The sequence below is a fragment of the Protopterus annectens genome, chromosome 6.part1, assembly GCF_019279795.1.
Source record: "Protopterus annectens isolate FY-2018-M chromosome 6.part1, PAN1.0, whole genome shotgun sequence".
Lineage (NCBI taxonomy): Eukaryota > Metazoa > Chordata > Ceratodontiformes > Protopteridae > Protopterus > Protopterus annectens.
In genome coordinates this window covers 273,610,549-273,630,368 of record NC_056738.1, presented here as the reverse complement: position 1 = coordinate 273,630,368, position 19,820 = coordinate 273,610,549, and the positions used below count along the sequence as shown (strand labels likewise).

Below are 19,820 nucleotides of genomic sequence, written 5' to 3'. Positions count from 1 at the left end.
AGTGATAATCCTGCATCCCTGTGTGAGGGTTAATTGATAGGGGGTGGCTGGGAATGGAATCTGTGGAATAGTCATAATTGTGAGTGGAATAAATTGTTCTACATTTGTCAGCTGGGGTTTTTCCTATTTTCTTTGGATCATAGTGAGCAGTATTACAGACTAGGGCCAAACATTTCTGAGTGCCAATTCTTAACTGTTTGATATAGATAAAGAAGGATTTTTAGTTTGTTTCAGTGGTTATTTTTGGTTCATACTGGTTCATATTCAGCTTTGCACTTCCTAAAGGTACCCTTAAGCTCTTTATTTGCTTGTGTGTGTGTGTGTGTGTGTGTGTGTGTGTGTGTGTGTGTGTGTGTGTGTGTGTGGGTAAAGTGAGACCTCTTTTAAACATTAAGTAAATTATTCATCATATTTTCTTGTTAATTTGTATGGCTATTTCACCATAGGGGTTTGATGTTCTTCGTTCCACATTGCTGCAGTCCTTACTATTGGGTAGTCCGCTGTCCAGTCGGCCCGAATACCAGAGTATATGGCTGACGTCGGTCAGGGCGCATTAGACTGACGTCAGTACGTCAGGGTACTAATGCGCATGACCGACGTCATATCCTCAGTCTTTTTTGCCGCATGGTCCGATGCAGAAGCAGTTTTGCGAGTGCAGGTTGGCGTTCTGAAATATTTCCGAAACCGGAGTTTCAGACCGAATCAGAGTTGGCTAAGTACCCGTTGGGGAACATTTTGTTTTTCTTGCCTCAGTATTTAACCGGATGTCAGAAAAAGTGAATAACTGTATTTCTTGTGGGAAACAGATACCTCATAGGGATTACCATACCTTGTGCATACCTTGTTTAGGGCCTGAGCACGACGTTGTTGGATGCCGCTCTTGTGCTAGGTTTAACAAACGCACTATTAAGAGGAGGTTAGACTGTGCCAGGTTAGTGTTTGGGAAGCGTTGCAATTATAAAATGCCGTCGGATGCTCCGACGCCCGCTTCGTCCAAGAAGCGCAAGGACAAAACAGCGAAGCCTAGGGTTGATGAACCGGCAGTCCCGGACGTCGGTTCTTTAGTAGGCTCAGTGGAGCCAGAGGTATTGCCAGGAGTTTCTTTGGAGTCTCAGGCAGAGACTTTACTGTTACAGGATGTGCCTTCTCAGGAGGTAGGCCAGGCTGAGGGGGCTTCTCAGGTAACTGTTCTTCCCTCTCTTCCCAAGGTAGTTAGAGCCTCTCCTTCTGTTGCCAAAACTTCTTTGAGAGGTAGGCCAAGTTTAGCTTCAGTGGGGGCTTCTCCTAGCACTTCAGGTTCTGTGCCTAAGAAACATATGCTTAAAATGGCAGAAGATTTGATTACTATGATTAGAGGTTCTATGCCCCCTCCTGATAAGAGGCCTAGGGTGGAACCTGAGTTTGAGTGTTTGGAACAGTATTCAGAGGCTTCAGAGTCTTCTGGAAGATTTGCAGGAGTTTCCACCTTATTCTGATTCTGATGTGGATGATTCCACTCCTACAGCTTCTCCTCCTGAGGATTTCTCATTCTCAGAGACTCTGCATTCCATGAGAGAACACTTTAAATGGGAAGGCCAAGATTACTCTGATTCCAGGAAAAGGCTTAGGGAATTCTTATTTTTACCCCAACATAGGCCCTTAGCTATACCTCCTGTGTTGAATGTGGTGGAAGATGTTTTTGCAGAGGCTTCCCTGAACCCTGACTCTTTGCCTCCTGCTCCTGTTAAACCTGATAGGTACTATAGGGTGCCCGAAGCTCATAAGTATTTGTTTAAGAGTCCTAGGGCGGATCCAGAAACTGTTTCTCAGGGGCCTAAAGGTGTTAAGGCCTCTGTGGTTAAAAATCCTGTTCCCACTGATAAAGAGGCAAGGGCTTTGGATAGGTGGGGAAAGAAAGTGTATACTTCTTCCACTCTAGCCATGAGAGCGTTGAATTGTCAGTTTCACATGCTAAAATATCAAAATTATCTCCTTTCACAATTGAAATCTAAGGTGGATGCTTTAGCGGAAGGTTTTGAGTGTAAAGAGTTGCTGGATTTAGTTCATGTGTCTGAACAAGTAGGTAAGCATTCTTTGCAATGTGGTTTTGATGCTGTACAGGCCTCTTGGAGGGTGGCTGCTACTAGTTCTGTTCTTCGCAGGCATGCCTGGTTGAGGGATCAGAATTTAGCTGAGCATGTTAAGACAAGGATTTTGGATGCTCCTTTACAGTCTGATGTGTTGTTTGGTTCGCCTGTGGAAGCAGTTTTAAAGAAAATGGAGGACAAAGCTAAGTCTATGCAAACTGTTAAAGATTTTTGCAGGTGCAGCCACGAAGTTTAGTAGAAATTGGCCTGCTAAGGGGTGGACATATCCTGCTTATGACTCCCAGTCTAGGGGTAGGTCTAGACGTGGTAGGGGCAGAGCTCAAAGTTCTTTTAGGCCTAGAACAGGGAGCTCACCTGCTCAGACTTCTGGTGAGGGCAGGGGTCAGTCCTTTCGTAAACAGACCCAATGACCTGCCTTTTCAGCTGCCAGAAGATTTTCGCCTGGCAGCTCCTTTGGGAGGAAGACTGTCTCTTTTCAAAGAAAATTGGGATTTAATTACTCAAGACAGATGGGTGTTGGATATCATTCACCACGGTTACAGGTTTTATTTCCATACATTGCCCCTTTCAAAGGCATGCCAGACGTTCCTCCTCCACAAAGAAAAGAGGCTCACAAGCAAATTTCTCAGTTACTCCAGATGGGGGCCATTCAGCCAGTCCCTGTATCAGAAAGGGGCCTAGGATTTTATTCTCGCCTGTTCCTAGTACCAAAGAAGGGGAACACGTGGAGACCAATTTTGGATTTATCTCTCCTCAACACTTATCTGGACATTCCAAAGTTCAAGATGTTGACGTTACAACAGCTTTTACCTCTGCTGGGCAAAGATCACTGGATGGTAACTTTAGATCTCAAGGAGGCTTATCTTCATGTGCCTATAAGGCTAAGTTGCAGGAAGTATCTGCGGTTTCCAGCTGGAAATTCTCATTATCAGTTCTCTGCATTGCCCTTTGGCTTATCTACTGCGCCCAGAGTATTCACAAAGGTTCTGGCTCCAGTGATAGCTTACTTCAGGCTACAAGGAATTCAAATCTATCCTTACTTGGACGACTGCCTGATTCTGGCTCAAGAAAAGGAAGACCTTCTACAGCATCTGGAATATGTTATAGCAGTGCTAAGATGCCTAGGGTATTCTGTGAACGAAATAAAGTCCAGTCTAGTACCCTCTCAAGACATGTGCTTTCTGGGTGTGAGACTGAATACAGCAGCCCAGATGGCCTTTTTAACCCCGGACAAACAAAAGAGTCTATCACATTACTTCCATCAACTATCTCATCAGTCCGTGCTGACTGCAAGGACAGTCCTTCAAGCATTAGGGTTCATGGCATCTTGTATTCTGGTGCTTCCCAATGCCAAACTGCATATGAGGAAGCTACAATGGTATCTCAAAAATGTATGGACACAGCACTGCCAGGATTTGGACACTGTCATTCAAATAATATCTTGCCTTCAAAAAGAATTTTTGTGGTGGGCTCAGGAATGTCACCTAAACAAGGGACTCTCTGTGACCCGGCCAGAGGCGAGTCAGATTTTAACGACAGATGCCTCGGACATTGCTTGGGGAGCTCATCTAAATGGAAAGTGGATACAAGACAAGTGGCCTGCCAGACTACAGCATCTACATATCAACATGAAGGAGATGTTAGCAGTCCAGTTTGCATTAATGGCTTTCAAGGAGTTACTTCTTCCAGGGCAGGTGTTGATTCTAACAGACAACACAACTGTCATGTGGTACATCAACAAACAAGGGGAACACATTCTTACCCATTGTGCAGGCAAGCAATGATTTTATGGGAGACTGCGCTCAGCTTGCAACTAACTCTTCAGGCAAGGTTTCTGCCGGAGCACAGAACTCCTTAGCAGATGTGTTAAGCAGACAAATCATGGATCCCCACGAGTGGAAACTGGATCTTCATGTATTTCAAAGGTTGACAGTGTCCTGGGAACTCCAGACATAGATCTGTTCGCTTCTCCACTAAACCACCAGCTGCCAAAGTTTTGCACAAAGAGGTTACATCACACAGCTTGGAAAGTGGATGCTCTTTCTTTCAGTTGGAAAAATCTTCATGTGTATGCGTTTCCACCTCTGCCTCTTCTTCCAAAGGTGCTTCTAAAGGTCAGACAAGACAAGCCAAGGATGATTTTAATAGCTCCAGATTGGCCTCGGCAGCACTGGTACCCATTACTGAGGAGCCTAGTAAAGAAGCCTCCATGGCCTTTACCCTTGATTCCACACCTGTTGTCTCAGAGAGACGGCCACCTGCTCAATGTCAAGCTTCGCTCTCTACATCTAACAGCATGGCATATTCTGTTTTGAGAGACAGCCGGTCTCACCTTCCTCAACAAGTTTTAAATGTGATTATGGAAGCTAGAAGACCTAGTACAAGGAAAGTGTACGCAGAAAAATGGAAGAGATTTTTATTTTGGAGTGCAGCAAGGAATTTGGATATTTCTGAGCCTAATTTGAGTGTGGCTCTTCAATATCTTACTGAGTTATTGGACAAAGGTTTGTCCTTCTCTTCCATTAAGATTCATGCTGCAGCAATTTCAGCTCACTATGATTGTGACCCACCATTGTTTTCGCATCCTTTGTTCAAGCAGTTTCTCAGAGGGGCAAAGAATATAAGACCCCCCATGTAGAGCTCCTACTCCTGCTTGGGATCTCAATTTTGTGTTGGAAAAACTTACTCTACAACCTTTTGAGCCTCGGGTACTTCTGATTTGAAATATTTGTCATGGAAGACTGTTTTTTTGTTGGCTATTACTTCTGCAAGAAGGGTTTCTGAGTTGCAGGCCCTTATGGCAGTACAGCCCTTTCTGATTTTCCATAAGGATAGGGTATCATTACGTACTAATCCTTCCTTTATGCCTAAGGTGGTTTCTAGTGTGGCTTTAAACCAAACTATTCATTTGCCTACTTTCTATGCAGATCCCCAAAATAAAGGGGAGAAGATTTTGCACACTTTAGATGTACATAGGCAGTTGCGTTATTATTTAAGCAGGACTAAGGACTTCAGGCAGTCTCAGCAGTTGTTTGTTTCTTTTGCTTTGAGTTCTCAGGGCAAGCCTGTGTCTAAGCAAACTATTTCTAAGTGGATTGGGTTTTGCATTTCATTTTGTTATTCCCATCATGGCAAGGAGATTCCAGCTGGGATTAGGCCTCATTCCACTAGGGCTACTGCCACTTCAACAGCATTTCTAAGGGGGCTGGCAACTAAGGATATTTTGGAGGCAGCTACATGGAGTTCAGTGCATACTTTCTCTAAGCATTATCACCTTCCTCTCTACTCTAAGTCTAGGGCTGGTTTTGCCACAGCTATTTTGCAAGGCATGTTGTCAGCTCCTGCTTCTTTATGATTTGCCAGCCTCCCTTACCTCTGCTTTGGGATTCTACCCAATAGTAGGACTGCAGCAATGTGGAGCGAAGAACATAGTACAGTTTTGTACCTACCATAAATGTAGATGTTCGAGGATCCACATTGCTGCAGTCCAATTTACCTCCCTCCTTCCCCTCTGTGTTTAGGGGTGGTTGTGTAGGTGAGGTTATATGTTGATATTTTTGTATATATTTCTGTATATATTGTACATATTTTTGGTGCAGGTATTTTGGGCCTTGTCTTTTTAGGGTCTTCTGACATCTGGGGCAAGAAAAGACTGAGGATATGACGTCGGTCATGCGCATTAGTACCCTGACATACTGACGTCAGTCTAATGCGCCCTGACCGACGTCAGCCATATACTCTGGTATTCGGGCCGACTGGACAGCGGACTACCCAATAGTAAGGACTGCAGCAATGTGGATCCTCGAACATCTACATTTATGGTAGGTACAAAACTGTACTTTTTTAAATTTCCATTAATTTTTGGTAAAGATAGGGATTGCCTTATTAATACGGAGGAATGCAGGGACATGCCAAGCAAGTGATTACTGGGACTATAAGATGCCTAGCCATATACAGCTTTAAGCAAACCCTTTTCAAGAACATAATACTGCTCACATCCCAAACTGAGTAAGGCTGTACATGATGATCTTGGTGTAAATTTGTGATTACCCATCCAGTCCTAAAGGTTAGCCTTAAAGGTCGCCAAAGTAGTATTTTGTTTGACCTGCAGTGATTCCATAGGCTATGAATGAGTTTAGTTATGAACCCATCCCTCCAACGAGTCTTGTTTTATTTGCTGGTGTAGATTTAGTAGATTTAGGTCATTGGTGTGGGTATTTGTAGAGACATTAGTTTTGCAAAGAAATAGGAAGTTAAATAGGACTGGGTCTTTCATGGCTCAAAAAGTCACCTCACAGCAACTTTAGGCTACTGAGTATAAGGAGCTAATCTGCTGGGGTATTTGAAATATTTAAGAACTTCAATTTTATTACTTAGAATTTTTGGGGGCTTTTCCAGTTGAACAATATGCTTAAATTTGTATGTACTAAGGGGGCATTGTATTCAATGATTGGTCTGATAAGGGAAGAGTACAGTGGTAAGCTAACTTTGTTGGCTTTGAAAGATATTCCCTTGGATTCATCTGGGGGGCAGATTGATTTCCTGACTATGGTAGAAACCATGATGATCAAATAAGAGAGAGCTAGCCACATAAGTTAATTGGTTATTTATGACAGTAACTGTCTGAAGAGAAGTACAATTTATAGTGAGGTGGAAGCAACTTTTCTGACAAATTCTACTGTACTGCACTTTTTTTGTTCAGTCTGAGACGGTTTTTGATACACCATGTATGTGCATATACATATTGCATCCCTTGCTGGAGCTGCTTTGGCACCGTTCTTGCTCATCCATGGAGTCTTTGATGGTGGCTTTAGAAGTTGGGTCATCAGAAGTGGATCACAGTAGAATTTGTTTAGGTCTTCAGATAATTGTCTGGCAGATAGGACAGATGGCTGAAGTCCTTGGTTGTTGATAAGCTGCTTCATGTGCCCAGAGTACTGGCTTTGATTCCTACCACGCTTCTTCCATATTCATTTGTCTACCATATCATGTCACTTGAACAGTGCTCCTGGGTCATCCCCCAAAAAGGGACAATTTCTTCAGTGAGCTTACCTGGTGGTTACAAAATGAAGAAGGCCTGCGTTTGAGAAATCCCTAGTTAAAAAGAGGTATTTGGAGTGGAATTACCACCATTTTAAAGGGAAAAGGTCCTTGATTTACAGTTTGATTTAATGTTGAAGATGGTACACATAAAGGGGGTGTATTGTGAACACAAGATCAAGGGTGTTTTGGCCCCAGTAGGATGGTTAACTGTTTATTCATGCAAAGGCGGTAACCCTTTATAAAGTCAAGGGAAACATTTGTCATGCTGAGCATTGCAGGGTAGATCAGTATAGTACTGTATTGACCAATACTTTAAGCCCCTCCATTATAAAAGTTGTGGGATTAATTAAGATTTTGGCTACAGAATGAAGCTAGTTGTTGGGGTCTTCTGGGCATAGACAGTGTTCTGGGGCTAGCAATGAAATGGTAGTTTAATCCTGGTTAGGGTAGTTCTGACTTCAGAGTTGAAATTTGGGCTTCCAAGGAAGGAGTCATGAGGTGATAACATATCTGGCAAATATTGATGTGCTACTGCTTTTGCCAGTAGGTGTGAAACTCTGGAATAGAGGGAATGATTTTAATTGTCCTGAAACCATGTAACTTAATTAAATATGTGCGAATGTGTTTGCATTTCAGGAAGGACCCAAGTTTGAGCATTTTGTTGTCAAGACTTGTAAGAAGTGAATAGAACTACCTTAATGTGTACAGAATTAGATGTATAGATTATAATATCCAGCAGATGGATTCTGCCTAAAAAATGTAACTGAAGTAGCAGGAGCGGCCTTAGGTCAACTGGTGCTCTAGGCAAAATGGCTCCATGGTGCCCCCTCCCACACCACCCGGTGCCGTCATCCTGGCCTACCTACACCAAATAAATACTGGAAAAGCACCCCTGCAAGAGTGGCGCCCTAGGCGGCTGCCTAGTTGGCCTATGCCTAAGGCTGGCTATGTGAAGTAGCAAAGGCTTTTAACCAGAATGGGGATGGTATGGTAAGAGTAAAGGCTTTTAACCAGAATGGGAATGGTATGGTAAGAGTAAAGGCTTTTAACCAGAATGGGAATGGTATGGTAAGAGCAGCATCCCTGGCAAAACAAGAAGGCTTGACAGCAGTGTTGTCCAGAGTTAAGAATGCTGATCTGAAAAACAAATCAACAAATTCTGAAACCTTTGCTATACTTTAAAACACACTGTGTTTGTATTGCTATCTCTGTTTAGTTAAAAATTGCTTAGGTTGCCCACTAGTTGAGTGTGTACATCGTAGGCAGACTTGTGCAGCAGTCTCAGTAGTGTAAGCTTATTTCAGGTGGTATAACCTTCCATCATTTCTCAGCCTTGTCTGTGTTACTTGGTTTTCTGTATCTGCAGATATTTACTCAGGTAATGTCATGGTTCTCTGTGTCACATTTCCTCTGGTTATATTTAAAGTCATCAGAATTGTACTGTACGTTGGGCAGATGGTCATGGTGAGACAAGTGTACTCTAGTTTTTGGAATTCAGGTGATTTTTTTATTGTGAAGAGTAAGGTGGTATCTACTTTAACAGTACTGAAGGCACATTTTAGTTTGACCTAAATGCTTCTTGACTCACAGTCTGCTGTTAACTATAAGCAGTCTGTGGAACAACCTGCAGTTTGTTGGGGTGGGAGTTAGGGAGGGGGTGATTTATACTAACTGTATAATATATTACATGAGTGGCTTGGTGGGATTACCTTAAAATTGGTTGAGAAGCAGGATCGTCTAGTGGTATTGTCTTAAAGCAGAGTTACAGATAAGATAGGAGAAGATATCAGTGGATACTGAATGGGAGTTGTTTCAGCACTGACAGAAGCAGTTAGTTCCAAGATAGTAGTAACTTCATGGAGTGGACTGCTGGAGAGGCTAGTAAATATTAGCAGTGTGAAACCTTAGAGAGAATGCGGTAAGTGGAAGAAGTTACGTTTGTGTGCTTGTGTGAAGGATAGCTGTATAATGTACTGGTTACATTTAAACTGTACAAATTTGATTTTTAGTTTTATAGTGTGAATATACCCAAATGTTTGTGAGGACTGATAACACAGCGCTAATACCAACTGCTGTTTTTCAGGGAAAAAATGATTTTATATCAACAACACCCCACAGACTAAGAAAACGACTAACAGGTATGTGTACTTTGTCATTATTTTTTATATACTTGGCACTGCTTTCATAGTATTTAATTCTATATTTAAAAAAGTTGAGTAGGCTCAATATGGAACAATGGTATTATTGTTTGATTTTTATTTTTGCATGGGGGCATAATAATTTGGGTACTTTGTCAGAATAATAGAATGTTGTCTAAGGCACAGCTTGCCATTAAAAAAAATAATACATATAATGTTCAGTGTTCTATATTTTAGACTCAGACTTCTGGCTTAATAGACCTTCAAGGAGCCATCCAATCCATCTAGTATCATAACACCCAAATACTCATATGATGCCTTTTTTAAATAAACAAATTGTATACATTTTTTTCTAATTGTAAGAGGCAGAGAATTCCACCAGCAAGCCCAAAACTCGACTTTTACATTTAGGGATTATCTTTATTTCTAGTTCCTTTCTGAAGATAGTTTTTTCTTATACCCACACTTACTCCTAAGCTTTCAGAGTTAAAACACATACACATAAAGATGAAATCACTCCTAAATAATCTATATCTCATTGAAAATAAAGAAACCTCCCTAAGTCTATCTTTAGACATCTTCCCCCTAAAGCATTTTATCTGTTTGGTATAAAATCTGTGAATCCTTTCCAACCTTTCAGCGTGTAATTAATTAAACATACAGACATTCCCAGCATACTGTTATAGGTCGTACTATGGTTTTAATATTGAGACCAAAATTTCCTTGTACCAACATACAAAATTCTCAAAATATTCTTAATCTCTTGATAGCTTCTTCTGATATTATTCTTAAGATGTAAATTAAATTTAAGTCACAATCATCTGTTATTCCTAAACCCTTTAACATTACTCACTACGTCCAAAGTGACGTTATACAGTGCACAAGGGCATAACTTATTATTACTATCAAAATGAAGAACACAAGTTTGTTATATGGAATGCCATATTAACAGTTAACCATGTGTGCAGTTCATCCAAGCAACCCTGGACTACTGTAATTCTGAACTGTAGTAACAACTGATTCTATCTTAGTCATCGGCGTGCTTACTGGTCCAAATCCTTGAGGTGTAGGAAACAATATCATAAAGTTCCAATAAGACTGTCCCTTAAACAGAGCCCTGAGGTATACTTGGATAAAGTATTGCCCAAGCGAACTTTACTAGTTCTAAAACATAACCAGTTCTTAACCCACTTATCACGTAGTGATTCAGATTGAGTTGCATGTGGAATATTACTTTGTGACATGGGATAGTGTCAAATGCTTTTGCCATATCCAAAGAGGTCCACAGGTGACAGTAGTTGGTAGAATGATAATTTGTCCTACAGGAGCTCCCCTCTGTAAATCCATGTTTTATTATGTCTGTACATGAACCTAATATATCCAATATATATTTACTAATGACCTGCTGAAAACATTTTCCCAGTGTACTCATCAGACTAATGGGTTTGTAATTCTCAACAGATGTAGTTTTATCTCCCTTAGGTATTGGAACGTCTCTTTCCATTGTCTGGGCACATAACCTGTTTCTAAAGTTCTTTCCAGGCAGTTAATAAATTATTTTTGACTGCTTTTCCAAAAATTGAGCACTTTTAAACAATTGTATTGGAATTTACTCTGTCATTAAGTCATACTATTGTTTACAGCATGAATTTCTCAGTGGTACAGAGGAATATCAAAATATGCTCACTTGATTTCAGTGCACTTTAAAATTTATACATATAATAATTAAAACCATTCAGTGGCATCCCATTTCCAGAAGATTTCCCCTTTCCTCTGTTTTGCTTTGTTTTTATTGTTTATCAAATCTGTTTTCATTATGCATACAAAAGAAACAGAAATACTGTTCACATCATTTTGTAACATGTTTTAAAGTAAAACATTTCTTTTTTAACCAGCAATACCACTCTGTGACCATTTAAAAATAAATCTGCACAAGGAGTCTCCTCTTCCTGCTTTATTAGTGCAAGGAACAGATCTCAATATATTTGTGTGTTGGTCTACCTTTGTAAAAGTGAGTACTGCTGATTTTAAGATGGTGATTAGTATAATTGATGTCCTTCAAGGATGCATCTGCAGTCATAACATATGGGTTGTCCTGCCTCAGGCAGCCCTTCGGTCGGCCGGATTCCAAAGTCTGGGTCTGGCCTCGGCTGATGTCGCACTTGCTCCGACGTCAGAACGTCTGGGGTATAAAAGCATCAGCTGACGCCATTTTCCTCAGTCTTTCTTGCCGCGCGGTGCCCAAAGCAGAAGCAATTCGCAAGTGCCGGTCGGCCAGCTCCTTTGATTCAGCTACCGAAGACTTTGAAAAAGCTAAGTACCCCGTTGGGGACTCTTTCTTGCCTCAGCCGATGTCAGATAAAGTAAATAATTGTTTAACTTGTGGGAAACAAATACCTCATAAGGATTTCCACTCTTACTGTCTACCTTGCTGAGGCCCAGACCACGACGTCTCAGCCTGCTCTGCCTGTGCTTCCTTCAACCGACGAACGCTTAGGCGTCGGTCAGAGTTTGCAGAGGAATATTTTGGGACTAACTTTGCTTATATAATGCCGTCGGAGACTCCGACTTTGCATACAGTTAAAAAACGGAAGGACAAGGACCGACCCTCGCGGCCCGCGGTTTCGGCTGAAACCTCGGTCAGGCCTACCACGAGTGTCTCGGTTTCGGCTGAAACAGAGTCCTCGGTGCTTCCTGTTACCGAAACCTTACAACCGACCACCTCGGCCTCGGAGGCTCCGGCCGAGTCGGTTATTGAACTACCTACGGAAACCGGTGTCCAGGACATGTCCGACACCATTCCTTTAGACAAATCCACCCCTGCACGTGGTGCAGCCAGACCCCCTGCATCCATGTCCATTAAGGCCTTCTCTAGGGCTAAAGCTGCCAGACTTGCCAAAGCCTTGCCTCCCAAGTCTACCTCTCAGAGGCCTTCTACCAGCACTCAAATTCTCAGCTTAGCAGAGGACCTTATCTCCTTAATTAGAGGTTCTCAACCTCACCCGGACAGGGGCTCTCTTCCACCTCCAGATAAAAGGCCCAGAGTTGAGCCCTCTGACCCCCACTCTTCAGATGAGTCTACGGATGAATCTGTGTTGTCAGAGCACCAGCAGGAGGCTTATTCCGCCTACGAGGATTCTGATGCTGAAGAATCTATTCCTTCGGCCTCCCCTCCTGAAGAATTTTCTTTTGGTGAGACACTGCATTTCATGAGGGAGCATTTCCAATGGCAGGGCCAGGAATTTTCGATTCCAGAAAAAGATTAAGGACCTTTTTACATTTACCTCAGCATAGGCCTTTGGCTATACCTCCTGTTTTGAATGTTGTTGATGATGTGTACTCTGATGCTAGTACAGCCCCTGATTCTCTGCCTCCGGCTCCTGCCAAACCAGATAGGTACTACAGGGTTCCGGATTCCCACTTTCACCTGTACAAGGCCCACACTGCAGACCCAGAAACCATTTTACAGGGCCCTAAAGGGGTTGCAGCTGCCACTGCTAAAAATCCTTTACCTTCTGAAAGGGAATCTAGAGCTTTAGAGCGATGGGGAAAGAAAGTATATACTTCTGCAACTCTTTCTATGAGGGCATTAAATTGTCAATTCCATATGATTCAGTACCAAGAGTATTTGTTAGATGAATTGTATAAGAAACTTTCCTCCTCTGAGCCCCTTGACCGTAAATCTCTTCAGGATCTGGTACATAACTCACAGCAGGTTAGCAACCATTTCCTGCAATGTGGTTATGATGCACTGGAAGCTTCAGGTAGGTCAGCAATGACAGGGGCAGTTATACGAAGGCATGCCTGGTTGAAGGAACAAGCTCTACCGGACCATGTTAAAGCTAACTCCTGGATGCTCCAATGGAAAAACAAAAATTATTTGGTTCCACAGCCCAGGAGGTCTTAAAGAAGTATGAAGAAAAGGCACAATCTGTGCAAACAGTCAAGGATTTTCTGCAGGTACAACCACCGAGATTCAGCAGAAACTGGCCTACTAAGAATTGGTCCTTTCCAGATTCAGACGGACCACATAGAGGCAGGAACAGGCGTTCCAGAGGTAGGGGGCAAGCTAGAGGCCACTACAGAGGTCGTCAGTGGCAGCCACCCAACCAGAGAGGTAGTGCAGCTACAGCAACAACAACTGCTACACCAGGACAAACACAATGACTTACTTCTGACTCCGCCGACCAGGGCTCAATTGGAAGCACCATTGGGCGGAAAGCTTTCTTTATTTTCAGAAAATTGGCATTACATTACAAGGGACTCATGGACACTGCAAATAATAGACAAAGGGTACAGGTTCCATTTCCACACATTGCCAAAAAGACAAGGAATGCCAGACCTGCCACCAAATCAGAGGGTGGAGGCTTTGAAGCAAATCACCAAATTACTACAAATGAAAGCCATAGAAAAGGTTCCACTCTCAGAACAAGGCTAAGGTTTTTATTCAAGGCTATTCCTTGTTCCAAGAAAAGAAAAACAATGGAGGCCTATTCTCTATCTGTCCGCACTGAACACTTACCTCATTGTACCGAAATTCAAGATGCTGACCCTACAGCAACTTCTTCCCATGCTGGGCAAGGAGTCTTGGCTGGTGACTCTAGATCTCAAGGAGGCATACCTGCATGTCCCCATTCGACAAAGTTGCAGAAGACACCTCAGATTTCTTGCAGGATCAGAGCATTATCAATTCTCAGCATTGCCCTTTGGATTATCTACTGCGCCCAGAGTGTTCACGAAATGCCTGGCATCAGTAATTGCACACTGCAGACTTCAGGGGATTCAAATCTACCCATATCTGGACGACTGCCTGATACAAGCGGACAGCAAGACAAAATTGGTAAAGGACTTGGACTATGCCATCCAGCTGCTACAGGCCTTGGGATACACAGTCAACATCCAAAAATCAAGACTTGCGCCATCCCAAAGGATAACCTTTTTGGGTGCAGATCTGGATACAACCACCCAAATGGCCTTTCTCACAGAAGAAAAGCAGAAACAACTTCCAGATTACTTCAAGAATCTGATAAGACAAACTCAACTAACTGCAAGGAAAATCCTGCAGGCCCTGGGTTTTATGGCATCCTGCATAATATTAATCCCACAAGCCAGGCTGCATATGAGAAGATTACAATGGTATCTAAGGAGTGTATGGACTCAGCACAGTCACAGCTTAGAAACTCTGATTCCAATCATACCTTGCCTTCAGAAGGAATTCCTGTGGTGGGCTCTAGCCTGCCAGACCAACCGAGGGTTGCCTTTCTTGAAACCAAAAGCAAACCAAATCATCACCACGGACGCTTCAGACCGAGGTTGGGGAGCGCACATGGAGGACAAATGTATCCAAGGCCTATGGTCTCAAGGGCAGATGCAAATACACATAAACCAAAAGGAAATGCTGGCAGTGATGCATGCAATCGAGGCTTTCAAACCTTTCCTTCAACAAGGCCACCTGCTAATAAGGACAGACAACACCACAGTTATGTGGTACATAAACAAGCAAGGAGGCACGCATTCCGCAGACTGGCTATGAATCTATGGGATCTTTGTTTGAAACAAAATATACAACTACAGGCCCAGTTCGTGCCAGGGAAAGACAATACTCTGGCAGACAGCTTAAGCAGAACTACCACGGATGCACACGAATGGATGCTGCACCCAGACATCTTCTTACTCATAACACAGACATGGGGAAGGCCCGAGATAGATCTATTCGCCTCTCCCCACAATCATCAACTGAAAATTTTTTGCACAAGGACATACCATCCACAAGCATGGAAGATGGACTCTCTCTCATTCAGCTGGAAAGCCCGAAAAGTCTATGCTTTCCCACCAATCCCATTAATGTCCAAGGTTTTACTAAAGATCAGGGCAGAACAGCCAAAAGTGATTCTGATAGCTCCAGACTGGCCAAGGCAGCATTGGTACCCACTGTTGAAGAGCTTATCACAGACAAAACTGTGGCCTCTCCCATTATGGCCTCTTCTTCTGATGCAGAACAATTACAAGATCCTGCAGACCTTGCAGCTAACTGCCTGGAGAATACCATGACTCCTTCCCAGGACAGCTTATCCCAGAGGGTAAAGGACATTATTATGGAAGCTCGCCACCCTTCCACAAGGAAGGCATACTCGGCAAAATGGAAAAGATTTCTCAGTTGGAACACAACAAAAGGCCTTGATGTGACAGTGATGAACATGGCACATATACTGGAATACTTAGCAGAATTGTTCCACAGCGGCCTGTCTTATTCTTCCATTAAAATACATGCCTCAGCAATTTCAGCAGGGTACTCCTAAAGGTCAGACAAGAGAAGCCAAAAATTATACTGATTGCGCCAGACTGGCCCACCAGCACTGGTACCCAATCCTAAAGAGCTTGTCTCAAGGTCCAGCATGGCTATTGCCTCAAACTTCTCACTTGCTGACCCAACAAAACAATCAGATCCTGCACAGCCAACTCAGGGCCTTAAATCTGACAGCATGGCGGATAATGTAGCCATTCAGAACACTCCTCTTTCAAAAGCTGTTGTGGATGTTATCTTGGAAGCCAGGAGGCCCAGCACCAGAAAATCTTATGCCTCTGCCATTTCAGCCCATTACAATACGGAACCACCTATCTTCTCTCATCCTTTAATAAGGCAGTACCTCAGAGGGGCCAAAAACATTAGGCCTCCAAGGAGAGCACCAATTCCGGCCTGGGACCTCAATTATGTTTTGGAAAAACTCACATTGCCTCCTTTCAAGACAGCATCAACAGCAGATATAAAATTCTTATCCTGGAAATCAGCTCTGCTCCTAGCAGTAACCTCTGCAAGGCGAGTCTCAGAGTTACAAGCACTCGTGGCTGTGGAACCTTCCATCATTTTTCATCCAGACAGGGTTTCTCTGAGGACAAACCCTACATTTATGCCTAAGGTGGTGTCCAGTGTGGCCCTTAACCAAACCATTCACTTGCCAACCTTTTATCCTAATCCACAGAACAAGGGTGAGAAAATTCTGCATTCTTTGGATATACACAGGCAGGTAAGTGTCTACTTGGACAGAACTTAAGCATTCAGAAAGACTGAGCAACAGTTTTGGATGGTCACTATGCAGTCAGTCCTTTCTTGTTTGTTAGGAGGAAACTGGATACATTTTCTGCCATTCTGATATGCTGCAAGATCACAAGGAAAGGCTATCTCAAAACAGACTATTTCTAAATGGATAGGCCATTCCATCCATTTCTGCTATTTTCAACATGGCAAATCAGTGCCTTAGGGCATTAGCCCTCATTCCACCAGAGCAGCAGCCACTTCAGCAGCCTTCCTCAGAGGAGTACCAACCAAAGATATCTTAGAGGCTGCAACTTGGAGTTCAGTGCATACCTTCACAAAGCACTACCACTTACCTCTTTACTCTAAGTCCAGATCAGGCTTTGCCACTGCAGTTCTGCAGGGCCTCATAGCCTCTCCTAACCCTATTTAGCCCAGCCACCCTACCTCAGCTTTGGGATTCAACCCAAGAGTAATGACTGCAACAGTGAAACACAATGAACATAGTACAGTTGTGTACCTACCATAAATGTAGATGTTCGAGTGTATTCACTGTTGCAGTCCAGGTTACCCACCCACCATCCCCCTCTTCTTTGCTGGGACTTATCTGCACTTCTCTATCCTATACAACCTTTTTGGTGTATTTGCTTGTAGATGAAGAAAATGTTATTTTTGTGCATGCTTTTTTATTGGCATATTTTTAGCCTACCAATTTGGGGGCACCTGACATCTGAGGCAAGAAAAACTGAAGAAAATGGCGTTGGCTGCATCTGTTATACCCCTTGCGCACTGACGTCAGGGAAGAGGCGACAGCAACCGACGCCGGACCTAGACTTTGGAATTCTGGCCGACTGCGGGTAGCCTGCCAGCAGGATAACCCGAGTAATGACTGCAACAGTGAATACACTCGAACATCTACATTTATGGTAGGTACACAACTGTACTTTCTACTTGCAGCAGCTTTCTTTTAGCTGAATACCGAATAGTCTGTGCCAGTTATGATTCTTATGGAGCACACACGCCACCAGGCACAGTAGTAGCAGAAGACAGCTAAAAAGATGTAGCTCCCCCAAGGACTATTTCAGCAGGGTTGCACTTCCAAAATTAAAGATCCTCAACACTTTTTGGTAGGTACTGTCATCCCATGGCCAGACAGCTGCAGTTCTGAGGATTTTCCTAACTTTCCCACTCTGGCAGTCTTTCCCTCCACTTGGCCACATAGAAGAAAACATGAGACAAGTATATGAGGGAAATGATATCTAGAAGATGCCAAATTGCATTTGTTACCCTGTTCCCCCTTGTTAACCACACCAGACATTGTATCACATCGGAAATAAGCAGGTAGGAAGGAGATAACTTACAAGAGAAAGGGTTCCAGGAGGTCCCATCTCACCAGCACGGATTAAGATATTGTTTCAAGTTATTTTTTATGCCAGTGTAAATGAAAGACCTCATTCTGAATCTGTGTACTAAATTTCTTTATCTGAAAAGAAACATTTTGGATGGTCACTATGCAGTCAGTCCTTTCTTGTTTGTTAGGAGGAAACTGGATACATTTTCTGCCATTCTGATATGCCTGCTTCAATATCAGCGTCCGGGAGGTATTTACAGTTTTGGATTGGAGTCCATCAGTGCCAGTTCTGGACTCTACTCTTTGGTCTCACTTCTGCCGTCAGGGTGCCTAGCAAGTATACTTCAGTAGTAGCAGCTAACCAGAGACTGCAGGAATCCAAGATCATCCCTTACTTAGATGACTGGCTACTCGTTGCTCCCTTTATGAAGGCTCTGGCATGACACAAGGATGTGTATATTAAACTTTTAAACTACATAGAGTTTGTGGCTTTCTTTCACCCTCCTTGGTTGTTCTATTTGCTGTAGATGTGTTTTTGGGCACTTGGGGCTTGGACCTTGGTACCCTCTGTTTTTGCTCTTAATGAATTTTCAGAATTTTACATTGGGAGGAGTCATTGTGATCCACACAGACAAGCATAGATGTCTGGTACATCAACAAGCAGGGAGAAAGGGACTCTAACATAAGCACTTTATTGGGAAGTTTAAGCTGTGAGAAGTTTAGCAGTGGATTATCAAGTTTCATTGCTCTTTGGTTTCTGTCTGCATTTCTAGATGAGGACAATTTCCAAGTGGCCCCAAGACCGGTCCCTGGGGTACACCACTCGTTATGGGTCTACTGCTTGAGGTCGCTTCCCATATTTTGGTTAGGTGGGTTGTATCAGTATGCCAGTTTGCTACCTGTCTGTTAACATATGGATTTATGCCTAGTTGAGAGAGTTTATTTATTATACCTGATTGTGGAATAGTATCGAAGGCTTTGGCCAGGTCAAGGTAGGTGGTGTGCACCATCTTTCCCTCGTCCATGGCTTTGGTGACTGTCTCAAAGAAGTCAACTAAATTTAACAGGCATGACCTTCGACCTCCCCTTGATGAAACCAAACTGTGTGGGATCGAGTGTTTGGAGGTTTCCAATGTCCTTGTTAACGAGGTCCATGATACTCCATTCCATGGCCTTGTAGATAAGGCTAGTTAGGTTGATGGGTCTGTAATTTTCTAGATTGGTGGACGCTCCACCTTTGGGCAAAGGGATGACAATGGGGCTGTCTTCCATTCGGCTGGGATGAAGCCAGTACACAGGCTTTGGTTGAGTAAGGTGCCTAATGGTGCTGCAAGTTCCTGCCTGAATTCCTTTAGGATGCAGGTGGGATGTTATTGGGTCCCATGGAGGCTGTATTCTTTACCTTTGAGAGGGCATTGATGACTTGCTCCCTAGAAATAGGAGGGGGCAGGTGCTGGCATGCCCTGATTTACTGATGTGGGGGACAGCGGGCAAATTTTTCACTGAACCTGTCTACCAGCAGGTTGGCTACGTTTGTGTATGTGTTGTGCTTGACCACCAATTCTGAGCACATCTGAGTGCTTCCTTTGAGATTGCATATATATGTGAAGAAGAACTTATGATAGTCTTTAGTAGATGTGGCCAGTTTGGACTCGAAGTTTGCTTTGGATGATTTCACCAGTACTCTTATTTGCTTATTTAGGCTAAGGAGAAATTGCTTCCAATTAGGCATCTGCTACTTTTTGGGCATGGACAGCAATTTTTTCCTTTTATGACAGAATTTATTTGTTGCAGACAGGTTTACTCTTCCTTGAGGAGGAGGATTTTGTCCTGTTGGGTATTCCTGATTCCATGCAGCTGTATAAATGCTCTTATAGTATTTTGGTGTAGGTTTGGACATATGTGCCAGCAAATATGGGGGGGGAGGAGGCTGTGAAACTGTTTATACCTTCCCTCAGGAGGTTGTAATCAGCTTTGGAGAAGTTTTTTTGTTTGACCCTAGCTGTGGGGGGGGGGGGACTTTAAAGTGACTGCTTTGTGGTTGGAACTTACCAGGGAGGATGACACTGTAGGGATGCTGCAGTGGTTAAGCATGTTGGTTAATACCAAGTGTTGGATATTATCATCTGTTGTGTGGGTGTTGACCAGCTGGTCCAGGGCATTTGCAT

The 19,820-nt window shown here is 43.1% G+C and overlaps 1 protein-coding gene across 1 annotated transcript in view; it reads left to right on the top strand.

The window, feature by feature from the left end:
- ORC2 (origin recognition complex subunit 2) overlaps positions 1–19,820 on the top strand; it is an 829,308-nt gene that overhangs the window by 249,681 nt on the left and 559,807 nt on the right. Inside the window, exon 7 of the mRNA XM_044075702.1 lies at positions 9,214–9,268. Within this exon, the coding sequence (XP_043931637.1) occupies positions 9,214–9,268 (55 nt within the window). The remainder of the gene's footprint in view (positions 1–9,213; positions 9,269–19,820) is intronic.